This window comes from Salmo salar, chromosome ssa03, assembly GCF_905237065.1.
Source record: "Salmo salar chromosome ssa03, Ssal_v3.1, whole genome shotgun sequence".
Lineage (NCBI taxonomy): Eukaryota > Metazoa > Chordata > Actinopteri > Salmoniformes > Salmonidae > Salmo > Salmo salar.
In genome coordinates, this window is record NC_059444.1 from 11,638,183 (window position 1) to 11,664,839 (window position 26,657).

General features: G+C 42.2%; 1 protein-coding gene across 2 annotated transcripts; it reads left to right on the forward strand.

The window, feature by feature from the left end:
* The first annotated feature begins 18 nt into the window (after positions 1–18).
* On the forward strand, positions 19–26,579 carry LOC106598474 (mesoderm induction early response protein 1). Of its 2 annotated transcripts, XM_045714498.1 has the most exons (14): positions 19–42; positions 929–953; positions 1,142–1,281; positions 6,624–6,821; positions 9,101–9,233; positions 13,353–13,417; positions 14,867–14,939; positions 15,081–15,232; positions 15,737–15,818; positions 16,086–16,180; positions 20,191–20,318; positions 22,756–22,886; positions 23,130–23,248; positions 23,680–26,579. In XM_045714498.1, exons 1-14 carry the CDS (start codon positions 34–36, stop codon positions 23,884–23,886), a joined length of 1,557 nt encoding a protein of 518 aa, XP_045570454.1. In that variant the 5' UTR covers positions 19–33; the 3' UTR covers positions 23,887–26,579. The 2 variants fall into 2 exon arrangements, with proteins under 2 accessions (XP_045570454.1, XP_014045008.1); XM_014189533.2 differs by lacking the exon at positions 23,680–26,579 and having other exon boundaries at positions 23,092–23,228.
* The last annotated feature ends 78 nt before the right edge of the window (positions 26,580–26,657 follow it).

Consider the following 26,657-nt stretch of genomic DNA (forward strand, 5'->3'; position numbering starts at 1 on the left):
TGACCCCCAGTGTGACCCTACAGGATTTCAAACATGGCGGAGGTAGGACGCAAAGTCCAATAAATATTCGGGAAAATAAGAATGTTTTTTAGGTTTATAGAGTTGATTCTGTCGGGTGCACAGGCCCCAAACGAGAAGCGATAAATATGTACTAAAATACGTAGAAGCGATATACATTTAAAAATATTAAACTTGTCTCATTTCCATAAATTCTATTTTGCAAACTTCAGTTTTAGCAATGATGCCTGGCTAGTTAGCGCGATGGCTATGCTAAGCTAGCTACGTAGCTATTGTTGGGAAAGCTTGGCTGACTACGAGCGTTAACATTACCCGCTCGAAAAAGATTAAAGTTCATATTTTAGAATGCTATTGCATTTTTTGTTGTTGTTGACCTGGTGGTATTCTGCGTACTGAAAGCGACATTATGTAGCTAAGTAATTATGTGATTAGTTAACTGAGGCAGGGGGCTAGCAAATAGCTATCTATCATTCAAAGTGTTCACATTGTGAGAGAACAATCCATTTGATTATCGCTCACTTGAAATGTATGATTTGACTTGTTTCAATGCTGGTCTGATCATCAGAGGTCTCCTTGTTAGAACCACAAAAAAAAGCTACTGTCACTGATATCAATTTTTACGTCGGCGTTAGCCAACAAGGAGCCAGTCGTAAGTTTCAGGCGCGCTTTTACTTTGCCTTCCATCCACTACCCTACTAACGTTAGCAGACGGATGATCAGTTTACTGTATGGTACTTCCTATTTATGTTTTTGTTCAGGCCTTTTGTCTGTAGACGACGATTGGCCTCGTCCAGAAAAACCGCACAATTTACTAAAAGTATCTCTGAACCGAAAAGTTATAGCAAAGTTACAGCTACGTGTGTTGTACTTGTGTATGTGGTTCTGACTAATCTTGAGTGTTTTGTTTTAGCCCTCCGTTGGGAGTACGAGCCCAGGTAAATATTATTGTGTGTTTTCTAATGAATGTGCCATTTTTTTTTATCCCTCATTAGAACATTAACACATATGAAGTAAAATTGGTCCGAACAAATCCCACTGTCATAATAATATTTTCGTTATAAACCATGAAGCACTATATCATCGACTATCTCCTCTTAAAATTTCCTGGTGTGTTTTTCCTCAGGAGGTTCAGCAGAGGACCATGAGTTTGGTTTTTCAGCAGATATCCTCGTCCACGACTTTGACGACGAACGTACACTGGAAGAGGAGGAGAGGCTCGAGGGAGAGACCAACTTTAGCAATGAGATCGACGACCTTGCCCGGGTGCGTCTCAAAATCATTTCATTTAGTGGTTTGAAAGTTATCCTGGGTTGTATTCATGCACTGGAAGAAGATGAACTGAAACAGGGAGAGACTACCTGAATTTGTCCAAGATGAAACACTTTTTGTTTTACGTTGCAAACCTTTTTGCTACAGTATTCATGTTCTAATGAATATGGCTCTGTGAACAGTAACCTGTTAGTTATATACAGTACCAGTCAAAAGTTTCCACACACCTACTCATTCAAGGGTTTGTCTTTATTTGTACTATGTTTTACATTGTAAAATAATAGTGAAGACATCACAACTATGAGACAACACATGGAATCATGTAGTAACCAAATAAAGTGTTAAACAAATCAAAATATTTTAGATTCTTCAAAGTAGACACCCTTTGCCTTTGACAGTTTTGCACACTCTTTGCATTCTCTCAACCAGCTTCATGAGGTAGTCACTTGGAATGCTTTTCCAACAGTCTTGAAGGAGTTCTCACATACTATATGTTAAGCACTTGGAGGCTGCTTTTTCTTCACTCTGCGGTCCAACTCATCCCAAACCATCTCAATTGGGTTGAGATCGGGTAATTGTGGAGGCCAGGTCATCTGATGCAGCACTTCATCACTCTCCTTGGTCAAATAGCCCTTACACAGCCTGGAGGTGTGTTTTGGGTCATTGTCCTGTAGAAAAACAAATGATAGTCCCATTAAGCGCAAACCAGACGGGATGGTGTATCGAATTCTAAATGAATCACAGACAATGTCACCAGCAAAGCACTATCACACCACCTCTATGCTTCATGGTGGGAATCACATGTGGAGATCATCCATTCACCTACTCTCAGGCATGCAAACTAGTCACTATTCAGTGAAATTCGTGACCTACGTGATTCATGTAGATCCGATGAGAAGTTTTGGGGGGGGGTTGGATCACTACTGGCTGTATGTGAACGAGTGATGGCGTTTGGAGCAATACTGGCTGTAAGCGAACGAGTGATGCACGCTTGTATCCAAGGCTCAGCCAGTTGTTCACATAACAGAGAATGCAGCACGCGACTGAAGAGAGAAGAGACAACCAACTTGCTAGTTACAGCATCAGCGCGCGCTCTGGAAAGACAGCGGGAGAGTGGAATGGCAGTTTCCCAGCTACAGCAGCGCGTCCCCTGAACGATAATGAAGAGGTAGCGTAAGTGAGAAGCGTGACCACGGAGACGGGGGCTAGAAGGTGATGAAGCGTACCTCATGAGCTGTAACCGAAAAACAACTGGCTTTTGGAAAGTTTGAGGTGAGGGAGAAAGTGTGGTGGAACAAGTATTGTTAGCATTGTTAAGTATCTTGCTAGCTGGATCTAATTCTTCATTACCTAGCCAGAGAAATGTTGAGCAACATTATCAAATCAAAGTTTATTTGTCACGTGCGCCGAATACAACAGGTGTAGACTTTACAGTGAAATGCTTACTTACAGGCTCTAACCAATAGTGCAAAAAAGGTATTAGGTGAACAGTAGGTAGGTAAAGAAATAGGCTATATACAGTAGCGAGGCTATAAAGGTAGCGAGGCTACATACAGACACCGGTTAGTCAGGCTGATTGAGGTAGTATGTACATGTAGATATGGTTGAAGTGACTATGCATATATGATGAACAGAGTAGCAGTAGCGTAAAAGGGGTTGGCGGGTGGTGGGCGGGACACAATGCAGATAGCCCGGTTAGCCAATGTGCGGGAGCACTGGTTGGTCGGCCCAGTTGTGGTAGTATGTACATGAATGTATAGTTAAAGTGACTATGCATATATGATAAACAGTGAGTAGCAGCAGCGTAAAAAGAGGGGTTGGGGGGGGGGGGGGCACTCAATGCAAATAGTCCAGGTAGCCATTTTATTACCTGTTTAGGACTCTTATGGCTTGGGGATAAAAACTGTTGAGAAGCCTTTTTGTCCTAGACTTGGCACTCCGGTACCGCTTGCCATGCGGTAGTAGAGGGAACAGTCTATGACTGGGGTGGCTGGGGTCTTTGACAATTTTTAGGGCCTTCCTCTGACACCGCCTGGTGATGTACTGGGCCGTACGCACTACCCTCTGTAGTGCCTAGCAGTCAGAGGCCGAGCAATTGCCCTACCAGGCAGTGATGCAACCAGTCAGGAAGCTCTCGATGTTGCAGCTGTAGAACCTTTTGAGGATCTCAGGACCCATGCCAAATCTTTTTAGTTTCCTGAGGTGGAACAGGCTTTGTCGTGCCCTCTTCACGACTGTCTTGATGTGTTTGGACCATTCTAGTTTGTTGTTGATGTGGACCCCGAGGAACTTGAAGCTCTTAACCTGCTCCACTACATCCCCGTCGATGAGAATGGGGGCGTGCTCAGTCCTCCTTTTCCTGTAGTCCACAATCATTTCCTTAGTCTTGGTTACGTTGAGGGAAAGGTTGTTGTCCTGGCACCACCCGGCCAGGTCTCTGACCTCCTCCCTATAGGCTGTCTCGTCGTTGTCAGTGATCAGGACTACCACTGTTGTGTCGTCTGCAAACTTAATGATGGTGTTGGAGTCGTGCCTGGCCATGCAGCCGTGGGTGAACAGGGAGTACAGGAGGGGGACTGAGCACGCACCCCTGGGTAGCTCCAGTGTTGAGGATCAGCGTTACAGATGTGTTGCTACCTAACCTCACCACCTGGGGGCGGCCCGTCAGGAAGTCCAGGATCCAGTTGCAGAGGGAGGTGTTTAGTCCCAGGATCCTTAGCTTAGTGATGAGCTTTGAGGGTACTATGGTGTTGAACGCTGAGCTGTAGTCAATGAATAGCATTCTCACATAAGTGTTCCTTTTGTCCAGGTGGGAAAGGGCAGTGTGGAGTGCAATATAGATTGCATCATCTGTGGATCTGTTTGGGCGCTATGCAAATTAGAGTGGGTCTAGGGTTTCTGGGATAATGGTGTTGATGTGAATCATTACCAACCTTTCAAAGCACTTCCTGGCTATGGACGTGAGTGCTACGGGTCTGTAGTAATTTAGGCAGGTTGCCTTTGTGTTCTTGTGCACATGGACTATGGTGGTCTGTTTGAAACATGTTGGTATTACAGACTCAATCAGGGACATGTTGAAAATGTCAGTGAAGACACCTGCCAGTTGGTCAGCGCATGCCCAGAGCACACGTCCTGGTTATCCGTCAGGCCCCGCAGCCTTGTGTATGTTGACCTGTTTAAAGGTCTCACTCACGTCGGCCAACTTAACTGATCAAATAATTTAGTTTAGGGTGTGAAAATTAGCTGGCTAATAAAGTCAGACAGCTAACGTGAGCTAGCTAACGTTACAACATCAGATGAGCTAACATTAGTAACCTAACCATTTCACTATAGTATTCACTGGTATACGACTCCTTGCCGTTCCTCAAGTTATAACGCGTTAGTAGCTTACTGGACCCTGGGAATCTGTGTGAAATGTTAACTAGCTAACGAACTAACTACTATCTGTGAACTAATGTTTTCCCTCTACAGTATGTGGTTAATATTCGTAATGAGAGAATTAGGTGAAAATCAGGTGTTGCTTGTTAAACAAGTGGATTCATGGATGAAGTGTAGCTGGAGCTGGGCCTGGTTTAAGCTGGATGCCACCATGTACTCTCTGCCCGAAAGAGATCAATTATGCCAACAAAGGGTATCATGCTCTGCTGGCACATTGTAGAACAGATGTCCACAGGTAGAAAGTGTAATAATGTGCCGTGTAGCCCAAAGATATTGCTTTTGTTGCATTGAACTTGACAGTAACACATGTGAGTAGGGATTATTACATGTTTTACTCATTGGAACGTTTTTGCACACGTGTAGCCTTGTGCACTTGATCGACGTCTACTTTAGTGGCCACTATAATAGAGCAAAAATAGAATGCCTGTTTGTTTCATTCTATTTGAATATGTTTTTTTCCCAAGTGCAATATTTAGATGTGTGTGTGTGGTCACAAGTATTCTATATTAAAGGCTGTCATGGCTAACTGCAATATTAGTGTATTGTTTTTTTTCTCAGGACTTAATTAAGTGTCATTTGCAGTAAAGTTTAGGCAACAAATAACATTGGATTGCTTTCTTTAAAAATTTTTTTTAGCTGTGAGTTTGGTTCACATGAACCACTTTTTATTTTTTACGCACAGACTGATCATGTAGATCATATTTGTTGTTGTTTTAATTAGTTCAAACCTGCATTTTCCCTTAGCAGGGATTTTTTTGCATGTTTCAGTGGGGGGAAAAAAGGCACCTTTTTGGGCCCTCAGCAGTTTGCATCCCTGCTACTCTGCGTCTCACAAAGACAGCGGCTGTTGTAACCAAAAATCTAAAATTTGGACTCATCAGGCCAAAGGACAGATTTCCACAGGTTTAATGTCCATTGCTCGTGTTTCTTGGCCCAAGCAAGTCTCTTATTCTTCATGGTGTCCTTTAGTAGTGGTTTCTTTGCAATGGATATCATAAGGTGAATGCACCAATTTGTAAGTCGCTCTGGATAAGAGCGTCTGCTAAATGACGTAAATGCAATTCGACCATGAAGGCCTGATTCACGCAGTCTCCTCTGAACAGTTGATGTTGATGTGTCTGTTACTTGAACTCCGTGAAGAATTTATTTGGGCTGCAATCTGAGGTGGAGTTATTTGCTAATTTCTGAGGCTGGTAACTCCATTAACTTATCCTCTGCAGCAGAGGTAACTCTGGGTCTTCCTTTCCTGTGGTGGTCCTCATGAGAGCCAGTTTCATCATAGCGCTTGATGGTTTTTGCGACTGCACTTGAAGATACTTTCAAAGTTCTTGTCATTTTCCGTATTGACTGACCTTCATGTCTTAAATCTTTTTGCTTATTTGAGCTGTTCTTGCCATAATAATATGGACTTGGTCTTTTACCAAATAGTGCTATCTTCTGTATACCACCCCTACCTTGTCACAACACAACAGATTGGCTCAAGGGCATTAAGAAGGAAATAAACTTTTAATAAGGCACACCTGTTAATTGAAATGCGTTCCAGGTGACTACCTCATGAAGCTGCAAAGCTGTCGAGGCAAAGGGTTGCTACTTTGAAGAATATAAAATACATTTTTATTTAACATTTTTTGGTTACTACATGATTCCATATGTGTTATTTCATAGTTTTGATGTTTTCACTATTATTCTACAATGTAGAAAATAGTAAAAATAAAGAAAAACCCTTGAATGAGTAGGTGTGTCCAAACTTTTGACTGGTACTGTATATATAGACTATTTGATCCCTATTATTGCAAAGTTTTACCGGTGATTTATGTTAGTCTATTTTTAAGTGAAATCCACTAAATTCAGTGTGTAACAAAAGGGATTTTTTTGTTGTTGTTCCATTTGTGCCATAGGAGGGAGAGATGCCCATTCATGAGTTGTTGAGTATGTACGGATGTGGCGGCGGTTCACCTGCAGATGGAGAGGATGAAGAAGAGGATGAGGAAGACTTTGAGGATGAAGAGGAGTTGGAGGATGAGGAAGAGGAGGAAGAGGAGGATCTGGACAATGATGAAAGCAGTAGAAACACTGGCGAGCTGAAGAGGAATAAGGTGGGTGCCATGAATCTCCTGAAATAACAGGATATTAACCAACACAGTCATAAAGAAGGAATGCTTGTTTGCACCTTACTGTTGTAATTTGATTGTTATAAAGCTACACTACATATTCTACAGCCAACATGGTTGACACATTCAGTCAGAAATGTATAGTTGTTTCAAATTTGCTGATGATAGATACATCTAGTCAGCGTTGATGCTGATGCCGCTATTTCATTCATGAGTAATGAATGTTGATTTTGTTGTTTCAAAGGTAGGATGTCCAATCAAAAATGCATCTTTTGACCAATGGGTAATATAATGTTAGTTATATACATTGTCTAAAAGACAATGGTCCAAAGCTCATGTCATAATCCGTTCAAAAGTGATTGGAGTTTTTAGCCTTGTAGGATGGCCAAAATTGGGGTGACTAAATCAATGGAGGCCAGAAAAACAAAATAGTCAAAAATCAGGAAAATAGCATTGTGTCAACTAGGCTGGATGCTGTGCTACAATTAAGGCCAACTGACAGGCTCACCGTTGAACTCCTCATTCTTCTCAAATCCAGAGGATATAAAAAATTATCGGATGTAAACTCAGCAAAAAAAGAAACGCCCTCACTGTCAACTGTGTTTATTTTCAGCAAACTTAACATGTTTAAATATTTGTATGAACATAACAACATTCAACAACTGAGACATAAACTGAGCAAGTTCCACAGACATGTGACTAACGGAAATGGAATAATGTGTCCCAGAACAAAGGGGGGGTCAAAATCAAAAATCACCCTCCACTCCAGCAGGTCCCAGACGTGCTCAATGGGATTGAGATCCGGGCTCTTCGCTGGCCATGGCAGAACACTGACATTCCTGTCTTGCAGGAAATCACGCACAGAACGAGCAGTATGGCTGGTGGCATTGTCATACTGGAGGGTCATGTCAGGATGAGCCTGCAGGAAGGGTACCACATGAGAGAGGAGGATGTCTTCCCTCTAACGCACAGCGTTGAGATTGCCTTCAATGACAACAAGCTCAGTCCGATGATGCTGTGACACACCGCCCCAGACCATGACGGACCCTCCACCTCCAAATCGATCCCGCTCCAGAGTACAGGCCTCGGTGTAACGCTCATTCCTTCAACGATAAACGCGAATCTGACCATCACCCCTGGTGAGACAAAACCGTGACTCGTCAGTGAAGAGCACTTTTTGCCAGTCCTGTCTGGTCCAGCGACGGTGGGTTTGTGCCCATAGGCGACATTGTTGCCGGTGATGTCTGGTGAGGACCTGCCTTAGAACAGGCCTACAAGCCCTCAGTCCAGCCTCTCTCAGCTTATTTCGGACAGTCTGAGCACTGATGGAGGGATTGTCCGTTCCTGGTGCAACTCGGGCAGTTGTTGTTGCCATCCTGTACCTGTCCCACAGGTGTGATATTCGGATGTACCGATCCTGTGCAGGTGTTGTTACACGCGGTCTGCCACCGCAAGGACGATTAGCTATCCGTCCTGTCTCCCTGTAGCTCTGTCTTAGGCGTCTCACTGTACGGACATTGCAATTTATTGCCCTGGCCACATCTGTAGTCCTCATGCCTAAGGCACGTTCACGCAGATGAGCAGGGACCCTGGGCATCTTCCTTTTTGTGTTTTTCAGAATCAGTAGAAAGGCCTCTTTAGTGTCCTAAGTTTTCAAAACTGTGACCTTAATTGTCTACTGTCTGTAAGCTGTTAGTTTCTTAATGACCGTTCCACAGGTGCATGTTCATTAATTATGGTTCATTGAACAAGCATGGGAAACAGTGTTTAAACCCTTTACAATGAAGATCTGTGAAGTTATTTGGAGTTTTACGAATTATCTTTGAAAGACAGGGTCCTGAAAAAGGGATGTTTATTTTTTTGCTGAGTTTATTAGGTTATGAAATCAGACTTTTTGCATATACTATTAATGATATGTTAGAAATTCAGGTCATGAAGAATCATATTTGTCTTGGTAAAATTTATTTTATAATAGGATAAAAAAACAAGCTGGCGCCCACCCAGAATAATGACTTTGTGTGGAGGTGCTGACTAATGGCGAATAAACGATAAAAATAGTCGCACTCTCCATATATAAACTCCCAATCATTTGTAAATCACCAACGTTTCAGCATCACTGTGCCTTTTTATAGTTTATAACATAAGGAAGGGAAAGTGTGTTTTCTCCCACTCTGGGCAGAGTGGGTGGACACCCTGCAAAGGGGCTTCTTTCAATGTACCATTGGGGGAAAAATTATGTGTAATGCTTTGGGGTGTGTGTTCAGACTGAGAGGGTGAAGATCTCGTCAGGAATGGGGAACGAGAACCAGTTGTCCAGCGAGGGTCGCACGCGCTCAGTCAAATCCCACGGCACGGCAGAGCTGATACGCGGATCACAGACGCTCAAGTACTTTGAAAGTATGCACCTTTGCCTCCATCACCGAGACACGCTTTTTATTCAAAATGGACTAAATAGATTTTCACCCATCTACACACAATACCCGATAATGACAAAGTGAAAACATGTTAGTAAATGTATTGAAAATGAAATGCATAAAGTACCAGTCAAAAGTTTGGACACACCTACTCATTCAAGGGTCTTTATTTTTTTAAACTATTTTCTACATTGTACAATAATATTGAAGACATCAAAACTATGAAATAACACATATGGAATCATGTAGTAACCAAAAAAGTGTTAAACAAATCAAAATATATATATCTTTTTTTGAGATTCTTCAAAGTAGCCACCCTTTGCCTTGATGACAGCATTGCAGACTCTTCATTCTTTCAACCACCTTCATGAGGTAGTCACCTGGAATGCATTTCAATTAACAGGTGTGCATTAAAGTTAATTTGTGGGATTTCTTTCCTTAATGTGTTTGCGACATTTCAGTTGTGTTGTGACAAGGTAGGGTTGGTATACAGAAGATAGCCCTAGTTGGCAAAAGACCAAGTCCATATTATGGCAAGAACAGCTAAAATAAACAAAGAGAAATGACAGTCCATCATTACTTTAAGACATGAAGGTCAGTCAATCCGGAAAATGTCAAGAACTTTGAAAGTATCTTCAAGTGCAATTGCAAAAACCATCAAGCGCTATGATGAAACTGGCTCTCATGAGGACTGCCACAGGAAAGGAAGACCCAGAGTTACCTCTGCTGCAGAAGATAAGTTCTTTAGAGTTACCAGCCTCAGAAATCAGCAATTAACTGCACCTCAAATTGCACCTCAGAGTTCAAGTAAAACACATCTCAACATCAATTGTTCAGAGGAGACCGTGTGAATCAGGCCTTCTTGGTTGAATTGCTGCAAAGACACCACTACTAAAGGATACTAATAATAATAAGAGACTTGATGGGACGAAGACACATGAGCAATGGACATTAGACCGGTCAGTGGAAATCTGTCCTTTGGTCTGATGAGTCCAAATTTTTGGTTTCAACCGCTGTGTCTTTGTGAGATGCAGAGTAGGTGAACGGATGATCTCCGCATGTGTGGTTCCCACCGTGAAGCATGGAGGAGGAGGTGTGGGGGTACTTTGCTGATGACACTGGGCTTAGTGGGACTATCATTTTTTTTTCAACAGGACAATGACCCAAAACACACCTCCAGACTGTATAAGGGCTATTTGACCAAGAAGGAGAGTGATGGAGTGCTGCCACAGATAACATGGCCTCCATAATCACCCGACCTCAAACCAATTGAGACAGTTTGGGATGAGTTGGACCGCAGAGTGAAGGAAAAGCAGCCAACATGTGCTTAGCATATGTTGGAACTCCTTCAAGACTGTTGAAAATGCATTCCAGGTGAATGCAGCTGGTTGAGAGAATGCCAAAGTGTGCAAGGCTGTCATCAAATCAAATTTATTTGTCACATACACATGGTTAGCAGGTGTTAATGCAAGTGTAGCGAAATGCTTGTGCTTCTAGTTCTGACCATGCAGTAATATCTAACAAGTAATCTACCAATTCCACAACAACTACCTTATACACACAAGTGTAAAGGAATGAATACGAATATGTACATAAAAATATATAAATGAGTGATGGCCGAACGGCATAGGCAAGATGTAATAGATGGTATGGAGTACAGTATATACATATGAGATGAATAATGTAGGTTATGTAAACATGATCTAATATAAAGTAGCAAGTGATAAATTGATTACATCAATTTTCCAATTATTAAAGTGGCTTGAGTTGAGTCAGTATGTTGGCAGCAGCCACTCAATGTTAGTGATGGCTGTTTAACAGTCTGATGGCCTTGAGATAGAAGCTGTTTTTCAGTCTCTCGGTTCCAGCTTTGATGCACCTGTACTGACCTCGCCTTCTGGATGGTAGCCGGGTGAACAGGCTGTGGCTCGGGTGGTTGCTGTCCTTGATGATCTTTTTGGCCTTCCTGTGACATCGGGTGGTGTAGGTGTCCTGGAGGGCAGGTAGTTTGCACCCGGTGATGCGTTGTGCAGACCTCACTACCCTCTGGAGAGCGTTCCGGTTATGGGCGGAGCAGCTGCCGTACCAGGCGGTGATGCAGCCCGACAGGATGCTCTCGATTGTGCATCTGTAAAAGTTTGAGTGTTTTTGGTGACAAGCCGAATTTCTTCAGCTTCCTGAGGTTGAAGAGGCGCTGCTTCGCCTTCTTCACCACGCTGTCTGTGTGGGTGGACCATTTCGGTTTGTCCGTGATGTGTACGCCGAGGAACTTAAAACTCTCCACCCTCTCCACTACTGTCCCGTCAATGTAGATAGGGGGCTGCTCCCTCTGCTGTTTCCTGAAGTCCACGATCATCTCTTTTGTTTTGTTGACATTGAGTGCGAGGTTATTTTCCTGAACACCACACTCCGAGGGCCCTCACCACCTCCCTGTAGGCCATCTCGTCGTTGTTGGTAATCAAGCCTACCACTGTAGTGTCGTCTGCAAACTTGATGATTGAGTTGGATGCGTGCATGGCCACGCAGTCGTGGGTGAACAGGGAGTACAAGGCAAAGGGTGGCTACTTTGAAGAATCTAAAATATATTTGGATTTGTTAAACTTTTTTTGGTTAATACATTATTCCATATGTGTTATTTCATAGTTTTGATGTCTTCACTATTATTCTACAATGTAGAAAATAATACAAATAAAGAAAAACCCTTGAATGAGTAGGTGTGTACAAACTTTTGACTGGTACTATAAGTATTCACACCCCTTACTCTGTACATGTTAGAATCACCTTTGTCAGCAATTGCAGCTAAGAGTCCTTTTGGATCTCTAAGAGCTTTGCACACATGGATTGTACAGTATTGGCACATTATTATTTTTCAAATTCTTCAAGCTCTGTCAAGTTGGTTGTTGATCATTGCTAGAAATCCATTTTCAAGATATTTTAAGTCAAAACTGTAACAATTAGGCCACTCGGGGAACATTCGATGTCATCTTGGTAAGCAACTCCGGTGAATATTTGGCCTTTGGTTTTAGGTTATTGACCTGCTGAAATGAGTCTTTCGGAAAGCAGACTGAAACAGGTTCTCCTCTAGGATTTTGCCTGTGCTTAGCTCTGTTCCGTTTCTTTTTATCCTAGAAAACTCCCTAGTCCTTGCCGATGACAAGCATACCTATAACATGATGCAGCCACCACTATGCTTGATAATATGGAGAATGGTACTCCGTGATGTTGTTTGATTTGCCCCAAACATTTGTATTCATGACATTAAGTACATTTTTGTGCCACATTTTTTTGCAGTTTTACTGTAGTGCCTTATTGCAAACAGGATGCATGTTTTGGAATATTTTTATTCTGTACAATATTCCTTTTCACTGTCAGTTAGGTTATTATTGTGGAGTTACTATAATGTTGCTGATCCATCCTCAGTTTTCTCCTATCACAGCCATTAAACTATGTAACATGTTTTAAAGTCACTATTGGCCTCATGGTGAAATCCCTGAGCGATTTCCTTCCTCTCCGGCAACTGAGTTAGGATGGACGTCTATCTTTGTAGTGACTGGGCGTATTGATACTCCATCCAAAGTGTAATCAATAACTTCACCATGCTCAAAGGGATATTCAATGTCTGCTTTATTTTTTTATTTTACTCATCTCCCTGGTTTTTGTAGTTGAATCTGTGTTTGAAATTCACTGCTTGACTGAGGGACCTTAGAGATGATTTGATGTGTGGGGTACGGAGATGAGGTCGTCATTCAAAAGTAATGTTCAACACTATTATTGCACACAGTGAGTCCATGCAACTTATGTGAATTGTTAAGCTGTTTTTTTTTCACTCCTGAACTTATTTAAGATTGCTGTAACAAAGGGCTTGAATACTTATTGACTCCAGACATTTCAGCTTTTCATTTGTTATTAATTTGTAAAAAAAAATCTAAACATAATTCCACTTTGACATTATGGGGTATTGTGTGTAGGCCAGTGTCACAATTTCAATTTAATCCATTTAAAATTCAGGCTGTAACACAACAAAATTTGGAAAGTCAAGTGGTTCAAAATGAGAACTGACGTGTGGAAAAAGTGACAGTCAAGCTGCCAAATGTTGTTTCAGATAAGGATGCAGAGGAAGAGTCAGAAGAAGATGAAAATTATGTCCCTTCTGAGGATTGGAAAAAGGTAAATATATTGTTTAATCATTCGTTAGATATGGTAGTTCCAGTGGCGATTTTAGCATGTAAATCTCGATGTGGCGAACTCAACTTTTTGTTTTTAGATGCATGCCAGCAAAGCCAATACACCAATGTTCCCACCTAAAAAAAAAATTGGGCACTGAGCAAATTTCAGATCTGCTGAAGACAAACTTAAACGTTGTGAAAATCCTGTGGAACTTCCAGTGCGCGTTTACTGTGAACACTGAGGCTGTAACTGCTTTTAACAGTGGCCAAGTAGGCTACTGTGGTTATTTGCTCATAGTGTAGGTCTACCAGAGTGGCCTACCATAAAAAAACAATGTCTGGATGCCTTATATGGAATACAGTATGACGAAAGGAGTCTGAATTGAAAACATGCCGACGGCAATCCCTAGCTGCTTGGCTGCTCAGTCCTGGCCCTGGGGGTCTGCTGTACTGTTGTTACTCTGGCCTTGGCCTAACACACCTGAAACCAATAATGAATGTTTCTCTAAGATCCTAAAGCTGAGTGGGGCAATCCAGCTATATTGTGTGCAAGTAAAAATAGCTCTACAGTACCATTAGGTCTGAGATTTATTATATGTAGGGTTTACTGTGTCTGTGTGTTAATGTGTAGGTGTATGTGTGTTTTCATTTAACTTTTGTTAAAAAATACATTTAAATACATTTAAAAAAAGATGGGAAGGAAGTTGTATTGGGGGGAGAGTTTAATTATTGACTAGACTGGTGGGGGTTGGGCGTGTAGGCGGCTCGGGTTGGATGGGCAGTCTTTTTATTATTATATTTTTTTTGTACTTTTGTTTCCAAGCCTTAAAAAAAAAGCGGGGGGTGTTGGAAGAGTTGAGTTATGTACTAGACTGGTGGGGGTCGGGCGTGCAGGCGGCTTGGGCTGGCTGGGTGTTCTGGCTGAAATTTGATATCGAGTAGGTCTTTAATAAAACCTATCAATTTTATTTTTAGAGTTCATTTGTTAGGCTATTCGTTAAAGGTGTAACACAATATTGATTATTGAATTACATTTGATCTAGTTCAGTCTTATCAATCACTTAAACATATTTAATAATGACCTCTTACTAAGCTTGATGACTGTGGGCATTTTTACTTACTTTTTGTTGTTCTAAATAGAGATGGCATAATGGATTGTGTGGAAATGCAAAAAATTTGCTTTAGCTGGCCAAAACAATTCTGGGGGTTGACCCCCAGACCCACCGCCAGGTTAAGAGCTAGGCTGAAACACCTGTATTTTGGTGCTGCTTTACTCAAGAGACCATGTTTGTATGCGGCTTTATTAACTCAAGGGATTATTTCATTTTAGCTAAACAGGTGGGGCTCTGCCCTGAATGATGGGTCGCCACAACCTTAAAGACATGCTATTCATTTGAAGCACACTTTTGATTTTTGAAACTAAGTGAAGTGTGTGTTTTGATCTGGACAGGAAATCATGGTTGGGTCCATGTATCAGGCTGAAACACCGCCTGGCCTTTGTAAATATAAAGACTATGAGAAAGGTAAGGTGTTCTATTTGCAATTGCGATGCACTAATGAAGTTGAAGTGAAATATCTTACAATCACAGAGGTAAATAGGAAATAAAATGACTTTCTCTCTCTGCTTCCCCCCTCTCGCTCCTTTTTCCTCTCTCTCCTTCCAGTATATGAAAACGATGACCAGCTTTTATGGGACCCCGAGTTCCTTCCCGAGGGCAAGGTTGTGGAGTTTTTGTCTCAGGCGTCAAAACGAACAGGAGAGGAGAAAGGAGTGGATGCCATCCCTGAGGGATCCCATATCAAAGACAATGAACAGGTATGAAGACCACCACAGTCGAGCAGATCAGTGTTCAAACAGACTGGCGTTCAGGGTTGTGTTCAGTTAGCCGAGAGGCAGTTTAATGCAATATTTGCTCAGAAATTGTGCGACGGGTTTGATTGGTTCTCTTGTTTTTTCCTTGGGGGTTGAGAACTCGTTGTTTTGGATTTGAAAATCCAACCATTGTATAATGGAAGAGGGTGGCGCTCGGGGGCTTTGTGTGGCTGTAGGTGTTCGAGTGAGAAAGACAGGAGAGTCAACCAGTAAAAGCACAGCCCCCTTCATTGTGCCGCATTATCAAAGAGCCATTCCAGACTCTGAAGTCAGAATGACTTTGAGAGTTAGGTATTACTTGTTTTCATATGCTCAAGTAGTACCTCCACATTTCACTGTTTCAAAACGCATGCCACCTACTGAACACAAGCCATTACCATAAAGACTGTAGTATGCACTTATGTCTGTAACCGTCTTCTTTACAATCTCACCGTTGTCTTTCCACAGGCACTTTATGAGTTGGTCAGGTGTGAATTTGACACAGAGGAAGCTTTAAGAAGACTGAAGTTTAATGTGAAGGCAGCTAGAGGTAACACCTGCAGTGAACTAGTGTTGACTTTCGCTCTTGATTTCACTCATATATCTGGCATATTTTCTCTCAATATCTAACCAGTCATGTTTGGTGTATTTGAAATATTTTGATGATAAAAGCTGTCCTTGACTTATATGGGTCCTGGTTTGTGTCTGTGTGTTGTTGATGGCGTCTGAGACCTGTAACATGGTCATAGTTGAATTATATTTTATTTGAACGGAGCAGTGGTTGTGGTACTTAATAACCCTTTGCCCTCTGTCACAGAAGAGCTGTCTGTGTGGACAGAAGACGAATGTAGATATTTTGAACAAGGACTAAAAGGTTATGGGAAAGACTTTCATTCAATACAAGCCAACAAGGTAAGCAATGTCTATCTTATACAGTGCTTCCCCTATATTAATGTAGCAGCGGCAGGCCTCGGGCTGCGAAATCATTGCCGCCACTCCAAAATATATGTAAAACATACAGTGCCTTCGGAAAGTATTCAGACCCCTTGACTTTTTCTAAATTTTGTTACGTTACAGCCTTATTCTAAAATGAATTAAATCAATGTTTTTCCTCATCAATCTACACACAATACCCCATAATGATGAATAAAAAACAGAAATACCTTATTTACATAAGTATTCAGACCTTTTCTATGAGACTCGAAATTGAGCTCAGGTGCATCCTGTTTCCATTGATCATCCTTGATGTTTCTACATTTTCATTGTAGTCCACCTGTGGTAAATTCAATTGATTGTAAATTATTTGGAAAGGCACACACCTGTTTATATAAGGTGTAAGGAATTGAGCTCTGAGACAGGATTGGGTCGAGGCACAGATCTGGGGAAGGGTGCCAAAGCATTTCTGCAGCATTGAAGGTCTCCAAGAACACAGTGGCCTCCATCATTCGTAAATGGAAGAAGTTTGGAACCACCAAGACTCTTCATAGAGCTGCCCGCCTGCCAAACTGAGCTATCGGGGGAGAAGAGCCTTGGTTAGGGAGGTGACCAAGAACCCGATGGCCACCTTGACAGAGCTCTAGAGTTCCTCTGTGGAGATGGGAGAACCTTCCAGAAGGACAACCATCTCTGCAGCCCTCCACCATTCAGGCCTTTATGGCAGAGTGGCCAGACAGAAGACAGTCAGTAAAAGGCACATGACAGCCCGCTCGGAGTTTGCTAAAAGGCACCTAAAGGATTCTGACTATGAGAAACAAGATTCTCTGGTCTGATGAAACCAAGTTTGAACTCTTTGGCTTGAAAGCCAAGCGTCACGTCTGGAGGAAACCTGACACCATCTCTACAGTGAAGCATAGTGGTGGCAGCATCATGCTGTGGGGATGTTTCTCAGTGGCAGGGACTGGGAGACTAGTCTGGCTCGAGGGAAAGATGAATGGAGCAAAGTACAGATAGATCCTTGATGAAAACCTGCTCCAGAGTGCTCAGGACCTCAGACTGGAGCAAATATTCACTTTCCAACAGGACAACAACCCTAAGCACACAGCCAAGACAACACAGGAGTGGCTTCGGGACTCTAAATGTCCTTGAGTGGCACAGCCAGAGCTCAGACTTGAACCTGATCGAACATCTCTGGAGAGACCTGAAAATAGCTGTGCAGCGACGCTCCACATCCAACCTGACAGAGCTTGAGAGAATCTGCAGAGAAGAATGGGAGAAACTCCCCAAATACATGTATGGTTTTTCAACGCCGATACCGATTTTATTGGAGGACCCAAAAAAAAGCCGATACCGATTAATCGGCCAATTTTTTAACAATATATATTTGTAATAATGACAATTACAACAATACTGAATGAACAATGAACACTTTTATTTTAACTTAATATAATACAGAAATAAATGTAGTCTCAAATAAATAATGAAACATGTTCAATTTGGTTTAAATAATGCAAAAACATGTTGACTGTACCTACTTTTTGAAATGTGGTCACGGGATTTAGGGAATGTAATACATATGGAAAGATTCTATACAATACCGCCAATAGAAGTCCAATGTTTTACAAAATATGGCAGCCGATACTGGATAAATGGTCTAGTCCCGCTTCATAACTGGGTTGATGATCTGCTGCTACTCTGTACTCTACTCCACTCAATATTTATTTTTGGCTTAACTACACTGCTTGTAATGACTATATGCTGTCTTCTTATACATGTACCACCTAATAGGATTTAGTTTTATTTTGTGTATGTGTGTTTTGTTAAGTTTTGTTTTGGTCCTCTAAATTGGCCATCCCATTCAACAGTGTAGTGAATGTCAATGTTTGTATCGCTGTCTTTTTAAATGTATTTTTTATTGGAAAATAATAAACATATTATAAACAAACAAATAAATAATGCAAAAACAGTGTTGGAGAAGTAAGTAAAAGCGCAATATGTGCCATGTAAAAAAGCTAAAGTTTAAGTTCCTTGCTCAAAACATGAACATATGAAAGCTGGTGGTTCCTTTTAACATGAGTCTTCAATATTCCCAGTTAAGAAGTTTTAGGTTGTAGTTATTATAGGAATTGTGACGCGTCGACTATTTATCTCTATGCCATTTGTATTTCATATACCTTTGACTATTGGATGTTCTTATAGGGACTTTAGTATTGCCAGCCTAATCTCGAGAGTTGATAGGCTTGAAGTCATAAACAGCGCTGCGCTTCAAGCATTGCTAAGAGCTGCTGGCAAACGCAGTAAAGTGCTGTTTGAATGAATACTTACGAGCCTGCTGGTGCCAACCACCGCTAAGTCAGACTGCTCTATCAAATCATAGACTTAATTATAATAAACACATAGAAATACGAGCCTTTGGTCATTAAATCCAGAAACTATCATTTCGAAAACAAAACATTCATTCTTTCAGTGAAATACGGAACCGTTCCGTATTTTATTGAACGGGTGGCAACCCTAAGTCTAAATATTGCTGTTACATTGCACAACCTTCAATGTTATGTCATAATTATTGAAAATTCTGGCAAATTAATTACGATCTTTGTTAAGAAGGAATGGTCTTCACACAGTTCGCAACGAGCCAGGCGGCCCAAACTGCTGCATATACCCTGACTCTGCTTGCACTGAACACAAGAGAAGTGACACAATTTCCCTAGTTAATATTACCTGCTAACATTAATTTATTTTAACTAAATATGCAGGTTTAAAAATATACTTCTGTGTATTGATTTTAAGAAAGGCTCATGGTTAGGTACATTTGTGCAACGATTGTGCTTTTTTCGCGAATGCGCCTTTGTTAAATCATCACCTATTTGGCGAAGCTGTGATTTGATGATAAATTAACAAGCACCGCATTGATTATATGCAACGCAGGATAAGCTAGTAATATCATCAACCATGTGTAGTTAACTAGTGATTATGTGAAGATTGATAGTTTTTTTATAAGATAAGTTTAATGCTAGCTAGCAACTTACCTTGGCTCCTTGCAGCCACAAGCTCCTTTTGATGCTGCACTCGCGTAACAGGAGGTCAGCCTGCCACGCAGTCTCCTCGTGTATTGCAATGTAATCGGCGTCCAAAAAGACCGATTATGAAAACTTGAAATCGGCCTTAGTTAATCGGCCATGCCGATTTAATCGGCCGACCTCTAGTGCCAAGCTTGTAGCGTCATACCCATGAAGACTCGAGGCTGTAATCACTGCCAAAGGTGCTTCAACAAAGTACTGAGTAAAGGGTCTGAATACTTATGTAAATGTGATATTTCAGGATTTTCTAAATTTGCAAAAAATTCTAAACCTGTTTTTGCTTTGGCATTATGGGGTATATTGTGTGTAGATTGAGGGGATTCTTTTTTTTAAATCCATTTTCGAATAAGGCTGTAGCGTAACAAAATGTGGAAGTCATGGTGTCTGGATACTTCCCGGATGCACTGTATATATTTTATATTTTGAAAATGTCTCTCTGCCCATGGCAAAATGTGTAGAATTGCAGGAAATTAGCTTTAAAACGGCAAGACCACGACATTGGCCATGCCCACTACCAAGTCCCTCCCCCACTAACTTTGCCACCGCTGCTGAAAATAATCCTAGGGGAAACACTGTATTATATATCAGATTGTATTAAATACTATGGTATCTTATTTAAAAAGTATGTTTATTTTCAGAATATTTATCTTCATGTTGATTTAGCATGTGTTTTGAAGTGGTCAGGGTTGGGGTCAGTTCCATTTTAACCTCCAACTCTCGTGAGGATTTGAAATTCAGTTCATGAATTGAAAAGCAAAAATAAAAAGGCTTGTATTTTCAATTCACAAATTGCATTTCGACTCATCCCTCGTAGACTTGACTGGGGAGTTCAAATTGAATTGAGTTCAACTCTGGAAGGCGATGGTAATAATGTCTCTCGTTGTCTGCTGATATTACATTTTTCAGGTGAGAACTAGGTCAGTAGGAGAATGTGTGGCCTTTTATTACATGTGGAAGAAGTCTGAGCGTTATGATTTCTTTGCACAGCAAACCAGGCTGGGGAAAAGGAAATACAGCCTTCACCCAGGGGTCACGTAAGTCTCTTTTCACCAGACCAAGCTAATTGTTTTGAATATTGAATTACGTCGACAAATGTGTTTATGTTATACAAATGTTTTTTTTATATATAGAAATTATATATATTCGAGATTTTTGTTTACCTGATTTTGAAATGTATTTTAAAACGCCAATCAGCAGTAGACAAAATGAAGAGTACTCCCCGCCCCGTTTCGGTAAAAGCTGAGGGATGGGGCTGAAGAAATGTAACCCCTCTCAAATTCATAGACCGAGCTATGCATGCAAACTGACCAGCCATGATACCAGATGTATAGTTCTAACCATGTTTTGAGGCTATACAGTGTTTGGTTACGTTGTTTACAAACATTGGCGTAAAACAAGCTTATATTTGGGGTTCTGGTGGGACTGTTGAACATCGGTTATATTCTTAAAAAATCAATGTGTACATATCATTAATTTATAAGTCCAAAAAACGATGTAGCAACTGCTGATTGCCCCTTTTTTAAACATATAACGGAAAATATTATTTGAAATGAAATGTAACTTGTCATGAACGGGTATTCCCTGTGACCAATACACACTCAGTATGTGTGATCACCTTAGTTTTGGGAACCATTGCTACTGTTGACACTATGTTCCAGGGGTGTGAATCTAATACCCTTTTATCACAATCTTGCCAAGCTCATCTGTACTATGTGGTCTTGGACGTTTCTTTTCACATGTTCCTGGACGCGTAACCAGGCCAGCCCAGTATGGCTTAGTAGTGTGAAAGGGGTATACAGTGGGGGGAAAAAGTATTTGATCCCCTGCTGATTTTGTACGTTTGCCCACTGATAAAGAAAGGATCAGTCTATAATTTTAATGGTAGGTTTATTTGAACAGTGAGTGACAGAATAACGCATGTCAAAAATGTTATAAATTGATTTGCATTTTAATGAGGGAAATAAGTATTTGACCCCCCTCTCAATCAGAAAGACTTCTGGCTCCCAGGTGTCTTTTATACAGGTAACGAGCTGAGATTAGGAGCACACTCTTAAAGGGAGTGCTCCTCATCTCAGTTTGTTACCTGTATAAAAGACACCTGTCCACAGAAGCAATCAATCAATCAGATTCCAAACTCTCCACCATGGCTAAGAATGGGCTACAAGACCATCTGGAATGGGCTACAAGACCATCGCTACAAGACCAATGGGCTACAAGACCATCGCCAAGCAGCTTGGTGAGAAGGTGACAACATTTGGTGCGATTATTCGCAAATGGAAGAAACACAAAATAACTGTCAATATCCCTCGGCCTGGGGCTCCATGCAAGATCTCACCTCGTGGGGTTGCAATGATCATGAGAACGGTGAGGAATCAGCCCAGAACTACATGGGAGGATCTTGTAAATGATCTCAAGGCAGCTGGGACCATAGTCACCAAGAAAACAATTGGTAACACACTATGCCGTGAAGGACTGAAATCCTGCAGCGCCCGCAAGGTCCCCCTGCTCAAGAATACATATACATGCCCGTCTGAAGTTTGCCAATGAACATCTGAATGATTCAGAGGACAACTGGGTGAAAGTGTTGTGGTCAGATGAGACCAAAATGGAGCTATTTGGCATCAACTCAACTCGCCGTGTTTGGAGGAGGAGGAATGCTGCCTATGACCCCAAGAACACCATCCCCACCGTCAAACATGGAGGTGGAAACATTATGCTTTGGGTGTGTTTTTCTGCTAAGGGGACAGGACAACTTCACCGCATCATTTGACGGGGCCATGTACTGTCAAATCTTGGGTGAGAACCTCCTTCCCTCAGCCAGGGCATTGAAAATGGGTCGTGGATGGGTATTCCAGCATGACAATGACCCAAAACACACGGCCAAGGCAACAAAGGAGTGGCTCAAGAAGAAGCACATTAAGGTCCTGGAGTGGCCTAGCCAGTCTCCAGACCTTAATCCCATAGAAAATCTGTTGAGGGAGCTCAAGGTTCGAGTTGCCAAACGTCAGCCTCGAAACCTTAATGACTTGGAGAAGATCTGCAAAGAGGAGTGGGATAAAATCCCTCCTGAGATGTGTGCAAACCTGGTGGCCAACTACAAGAAACGTCTGACCTCTGTGATTGCCAACAAGGGTTTTGCCACCAAGTACTAAGTCATGTTTTGCAGAGGGGTCAAATACTTATTTCCCTCATCAAAATGCTAATCAATTCATAACATTTTTGACATGCGTTTTTCTGGATCTTTTTGTTGTTATTCTGTCTCTCACTGTTCAAATAAACCTACCATTAAAATTATAGACTGATCATTTCTTTATAAGTGGGCAAACGTTCAAAATCAGCAGGGGATCAAATACTTTTTTCCCCCACTGTACATGTGGTGTGATTAGTGTAAGGGCTGAACTGGCAGGCTGTAGTTAGTGCTGACTGAATTGTTTAAAATAATGTTATTTATTTTATCCCTGTGTGTCTCAGGGACTACATGGACCGGCTGCTGGACGAGACGGAGAGCGCTACGTCCAGCCGGGCGGCCTCGCCCCCTCCCACCACCTCCAACAGCAGCACCAGCCACTCTGAGAGGGAGGATGGCAGTAGCAGCCACAATGGTAAGGGAACACACACAATCCCTGAGCGATTGTGGAAGGGAGAAATACACTCAGGGAACATCAATTCAAGTAGCTACATGAAATGCTGTTACAATGACTGAGAACATTTCTCATGTGAATTCTAGTGGAGACCCTTGTGTGCCTCTATATTGACAGACATGATTCATGATGTCTCAGCTCACTCGGTTTATCTTTCCTCCAACAGGTTTAGTGAGTCACAGCTCTTTATCTTTCCTCCAACAGGTTTAGTGAGTCACAACTTGGGCTCGGGAGAAGCTTCCCAATCATCCACAGGGGCGAACGAAGTCAAAGCAGAATCCGTCCAGTTCAACGGGCTCACCTCCCCCCACCCCTCTCTGGATGTTCTCCCTCCTCCCACTGACCCCCACCCCTCTCTGGATGTTCTCCCTCCTCCCACTGACCCCCACCCCTCTCTGGATGTTTTCCCTCCTCCCACTGACCCCCACCCCTCTCTGGATGTTTTCCCTCCTCCCACTGACCCCCACCCCTCTCTGGATGTTCTCCCTCCTCCCACTGCCCCCCACCCCTCTCTGGATGTTCTCCCTCCTCCCACTGACCCCCACCCCTCTCTGGATGTTCTCCCTCCTCCCACTGACCCCCCACCCCTCTCTGGATGTTCTCCCTCCTCCCACTGACCCCCCACCCCTCTCTGGATGTTCTCCCTCCTCCCACTGACCCCCACCCCTCTCTGGATGTTCTCCCTCCTCCCACTGACCCCCACCCCTCTCTGGATGTTCTCCCTCCTCCCACTGCCCCCCACCCATCTCTGGAGGCTCTCCCTCCTCCCACCACCTTGGACAATGAGTCCAACGGCTGCGAGGCAGTGGCCGCCACTCCAAGCCACGACAGGAACGGCTCCCTGGAGCCCCACTGTGGCAACGGTCACTACGATGACAGGCCGGCCAAAAGGTGCCGGACACAGGCGGAGCCACCGGAACCCTCCAGAACATTGACGACCCTCCAGCAAGAGGACAAATGATAATGATGACCTCTTCTCAGAGAGGTCAAAGTGCACAGAACCAAACCTAAAAAAAATAACATGGTTGTATTCATTAGTGCGCAGCAATATGTTTTGCAACAGAAAAATGAAACTAGATTTTCTTATTGGACAAGTTCAGGTAGTCCATCCCTGTTGGTCTGTTTTTTTTCTCGTTTCGGGCCTAGTGAATACAACCTATACCAACCAACCAAACACGGCTGGGCCACACCAGCAAACGGAGGGAAGGCAGCGGCCTGATTGTAACGGGGCACAACATACAGCCCTGCCTCATCCCCCATCCAACAAAACCTTGTCCCCCATCCAGCAAAACCTCCAACGCTCCACACATCCAAAGTACCACAGTTTCTGAACCCCTCCCTTCCCCCTACCTGCTACCACCTCATTATAATTCATACTGATTCTTGTACTCATTCACTTTTTTGGAGACCGATCTCGAAAATTTCTACGGAAATAATTTTTGCCCCCCCTATTTGTATTAGAATAAAAATCGGCTGTGGTATTTTTTTACTTGAAAAATATGTATATATTTTTTCAATAAATGTACTATGATTGATGGGTATTTTGCTTTCCAAGCCATTTGAAACAAAGAAATGAAAGGGCCGATGTTGAGGGTTCTTGGTCTTCGAAGGGACGATCGATATGCAGGCAGATTGGCGCTGTTGCAGGCACACTAATGCCTAGTTTTTACCTAGCGCTAACATACATTCTTTATTCTTATCTACACATAGTATTACAATGGGATAATGATTTAAATGTTTTCACTGTCCAGATCTGTCTACACTTTTTAAGATATACAAACACAATGGGTGCCTGACTATCTCCGGAGGTGGTCAGAAAGATCTGATCACAATCTGTCTTTTAATCATCTACAGCTGTCCAAAAATGTGGGCACAATCATAATGTGGACAAGAACACAGCATACCACCCTGCAGCCCACTGCTGGCTTACCTCTGAAGCTAAGCAGGGTTGTTCCTGGTTGGGAGACCAGGTGCTGCTGGAAGTGGTGTTGGCGGGCACTCTTTCCTCTGGTCTAAAATATATCAACGCCCCAGGGTAGTGATTGGGGACATTGCCCTGTGTAGGGTGCAGTCTTTCGGATTTGACGTTAAACGGGTGTCCTGTCTGGGGTCACTAAAAATCCAATGGCACTTATCATAAGAGTAGGGGTGTTAACCCTGGTGTCCTGGCTAAATTCCTAATCTGACCCACATACCATCATGGCCACCTAATCATCCCCAGCTTCCAATAGGCTCATTTGTCGTCGTAGTCCCCCCTCTCCCCTCTAACTATTCCCCAGGTTGTTGCTGTGAATGAGAATGTGTTCTCAGTCAACTTACCTGGTAAAATAAGGGTTAAAATTAAAATCCGGACAAAGGACTGATTGTGATCTGAGAACCAGGTATAAACGGGGCTTATGTTGCACTTTCATCCTTTGTGTTCTTTCTTTGGTGATAGAGTGGATAAAGCAACACTGCTGCATGACATCATTGCTTATTTGAAACCTGTGGTGTGTTCAGTTCGATTGAAGTTTGCTATGTTGCGTAACGGTTTGTACTGAACGACACGTTTCCCCAAAACATTCCAATGTTCTTTGAATGGGCTTTGAGGTACGTTTGCTCCGTTTGGTGGGTGTGGCTTGAAGCAATGGGGGACATATTTAACGAGCAGCGGCCATGCTGATCCCCAACCTCTGGTTTTTTGAGCTGGCCGTTCAGAACAGCACCGTTTCTGTTTAATTGAATGTTGCACTGTTTTTTTTTTCTGTACTGAACGTAGCCCTGACCATGGAAACATTTTAATTGCAAGAAATGAACTAATGGGAGTGTCTGTCCCTGAGGTTTGTGTAAAGCGTCTGACATCAGTGATGTCCTGTATTATAACTCATTGGTTAGAACGCTGTATTTTTTTATTAGTCAGCGTTTTCCTATTGTTTCCTTTCTCTTGTTTTTGCTAGACAGTACTTCTGTGACTTTGTGTAAAGTTTGTAAAGATTTTCTTATCTTGTACACTTCTTACACTTTTTGATAAGTCTCTTTAATCTGTGTATTTTACCATCTTTCTTGTAAGCTTTTGTTAAGGATTTATTTCCTAGGCGTTCCGAGTGGAGCTGTTCTGAAAGTAGTCATTCCTATTTCTCTGCATTTCCCTGACCCGTTTGGACATGTATTTGCAGCAAAAAGATGTTTGATTACTTGATCATGTTTCCATCTAAAAGAGAGATGCAGTGTAGTGACACTTGTCTTTTTAGGTTGAAAACGCTTTTCGAAATTGGAGACAATGTGTTACCAGTAACGTTTCTTGTCACCTCTCGTTATTAGGAACCGTAAGCTTCAATGTGAAGAACCTCCATTAGTTCCAGTGGAGGCTTAATAACGCATCGTTTTGTGTTACTGTAGCTTTTTTCATTTTTGTCTCAACATTTTACTTTGTAAGCTACTCCTGCTTTGGTCTACATTCACAAATGGTTTGTAAAACAAAAAAAAAAGCAGTTTTTTTTTGTTCTTTAAAAGCACAGCCTCGAATAATGTTGATTCAAGTAGTTTATTTGTATTTTTTATTACGTGCTGTAAGTAGTCGTCCGAAAATGACAACATTAATTAAAGTGAAGCGTATACCAAGACTGGCTGTGAATGAATAATGGTGACTATATTTAATAAATTTATTCACACTGATGTTCTGTGTTGTATTATGTCATGTTTTAGTGTGCCCTAACTGCAAAATATGCACTTTATCAATGATTTGAGGGCGGG

What these genes read in the sequence shown, in the direction of transcription:
- LOC106598474 (XM_045714498.1), top strand. An exon ending in CTTCTGAGGATTGGAAAAAG is followed by an intron (nt 13,418 to 14,866) that starts GTAAATATATTG and finishes TGATCTGGACAG; the next exon opens with GAAATCATGGTTGGGTCCAT. An exon ending in TGGCAGTAGCAGCCACAATG is followed by an intron (nt 22,887 to 23,129) that starts GTAAGGGAACAC and finishes TTCCTCCAACAG; the next exon opens with GTTTAGTGAGTCACAACTTG.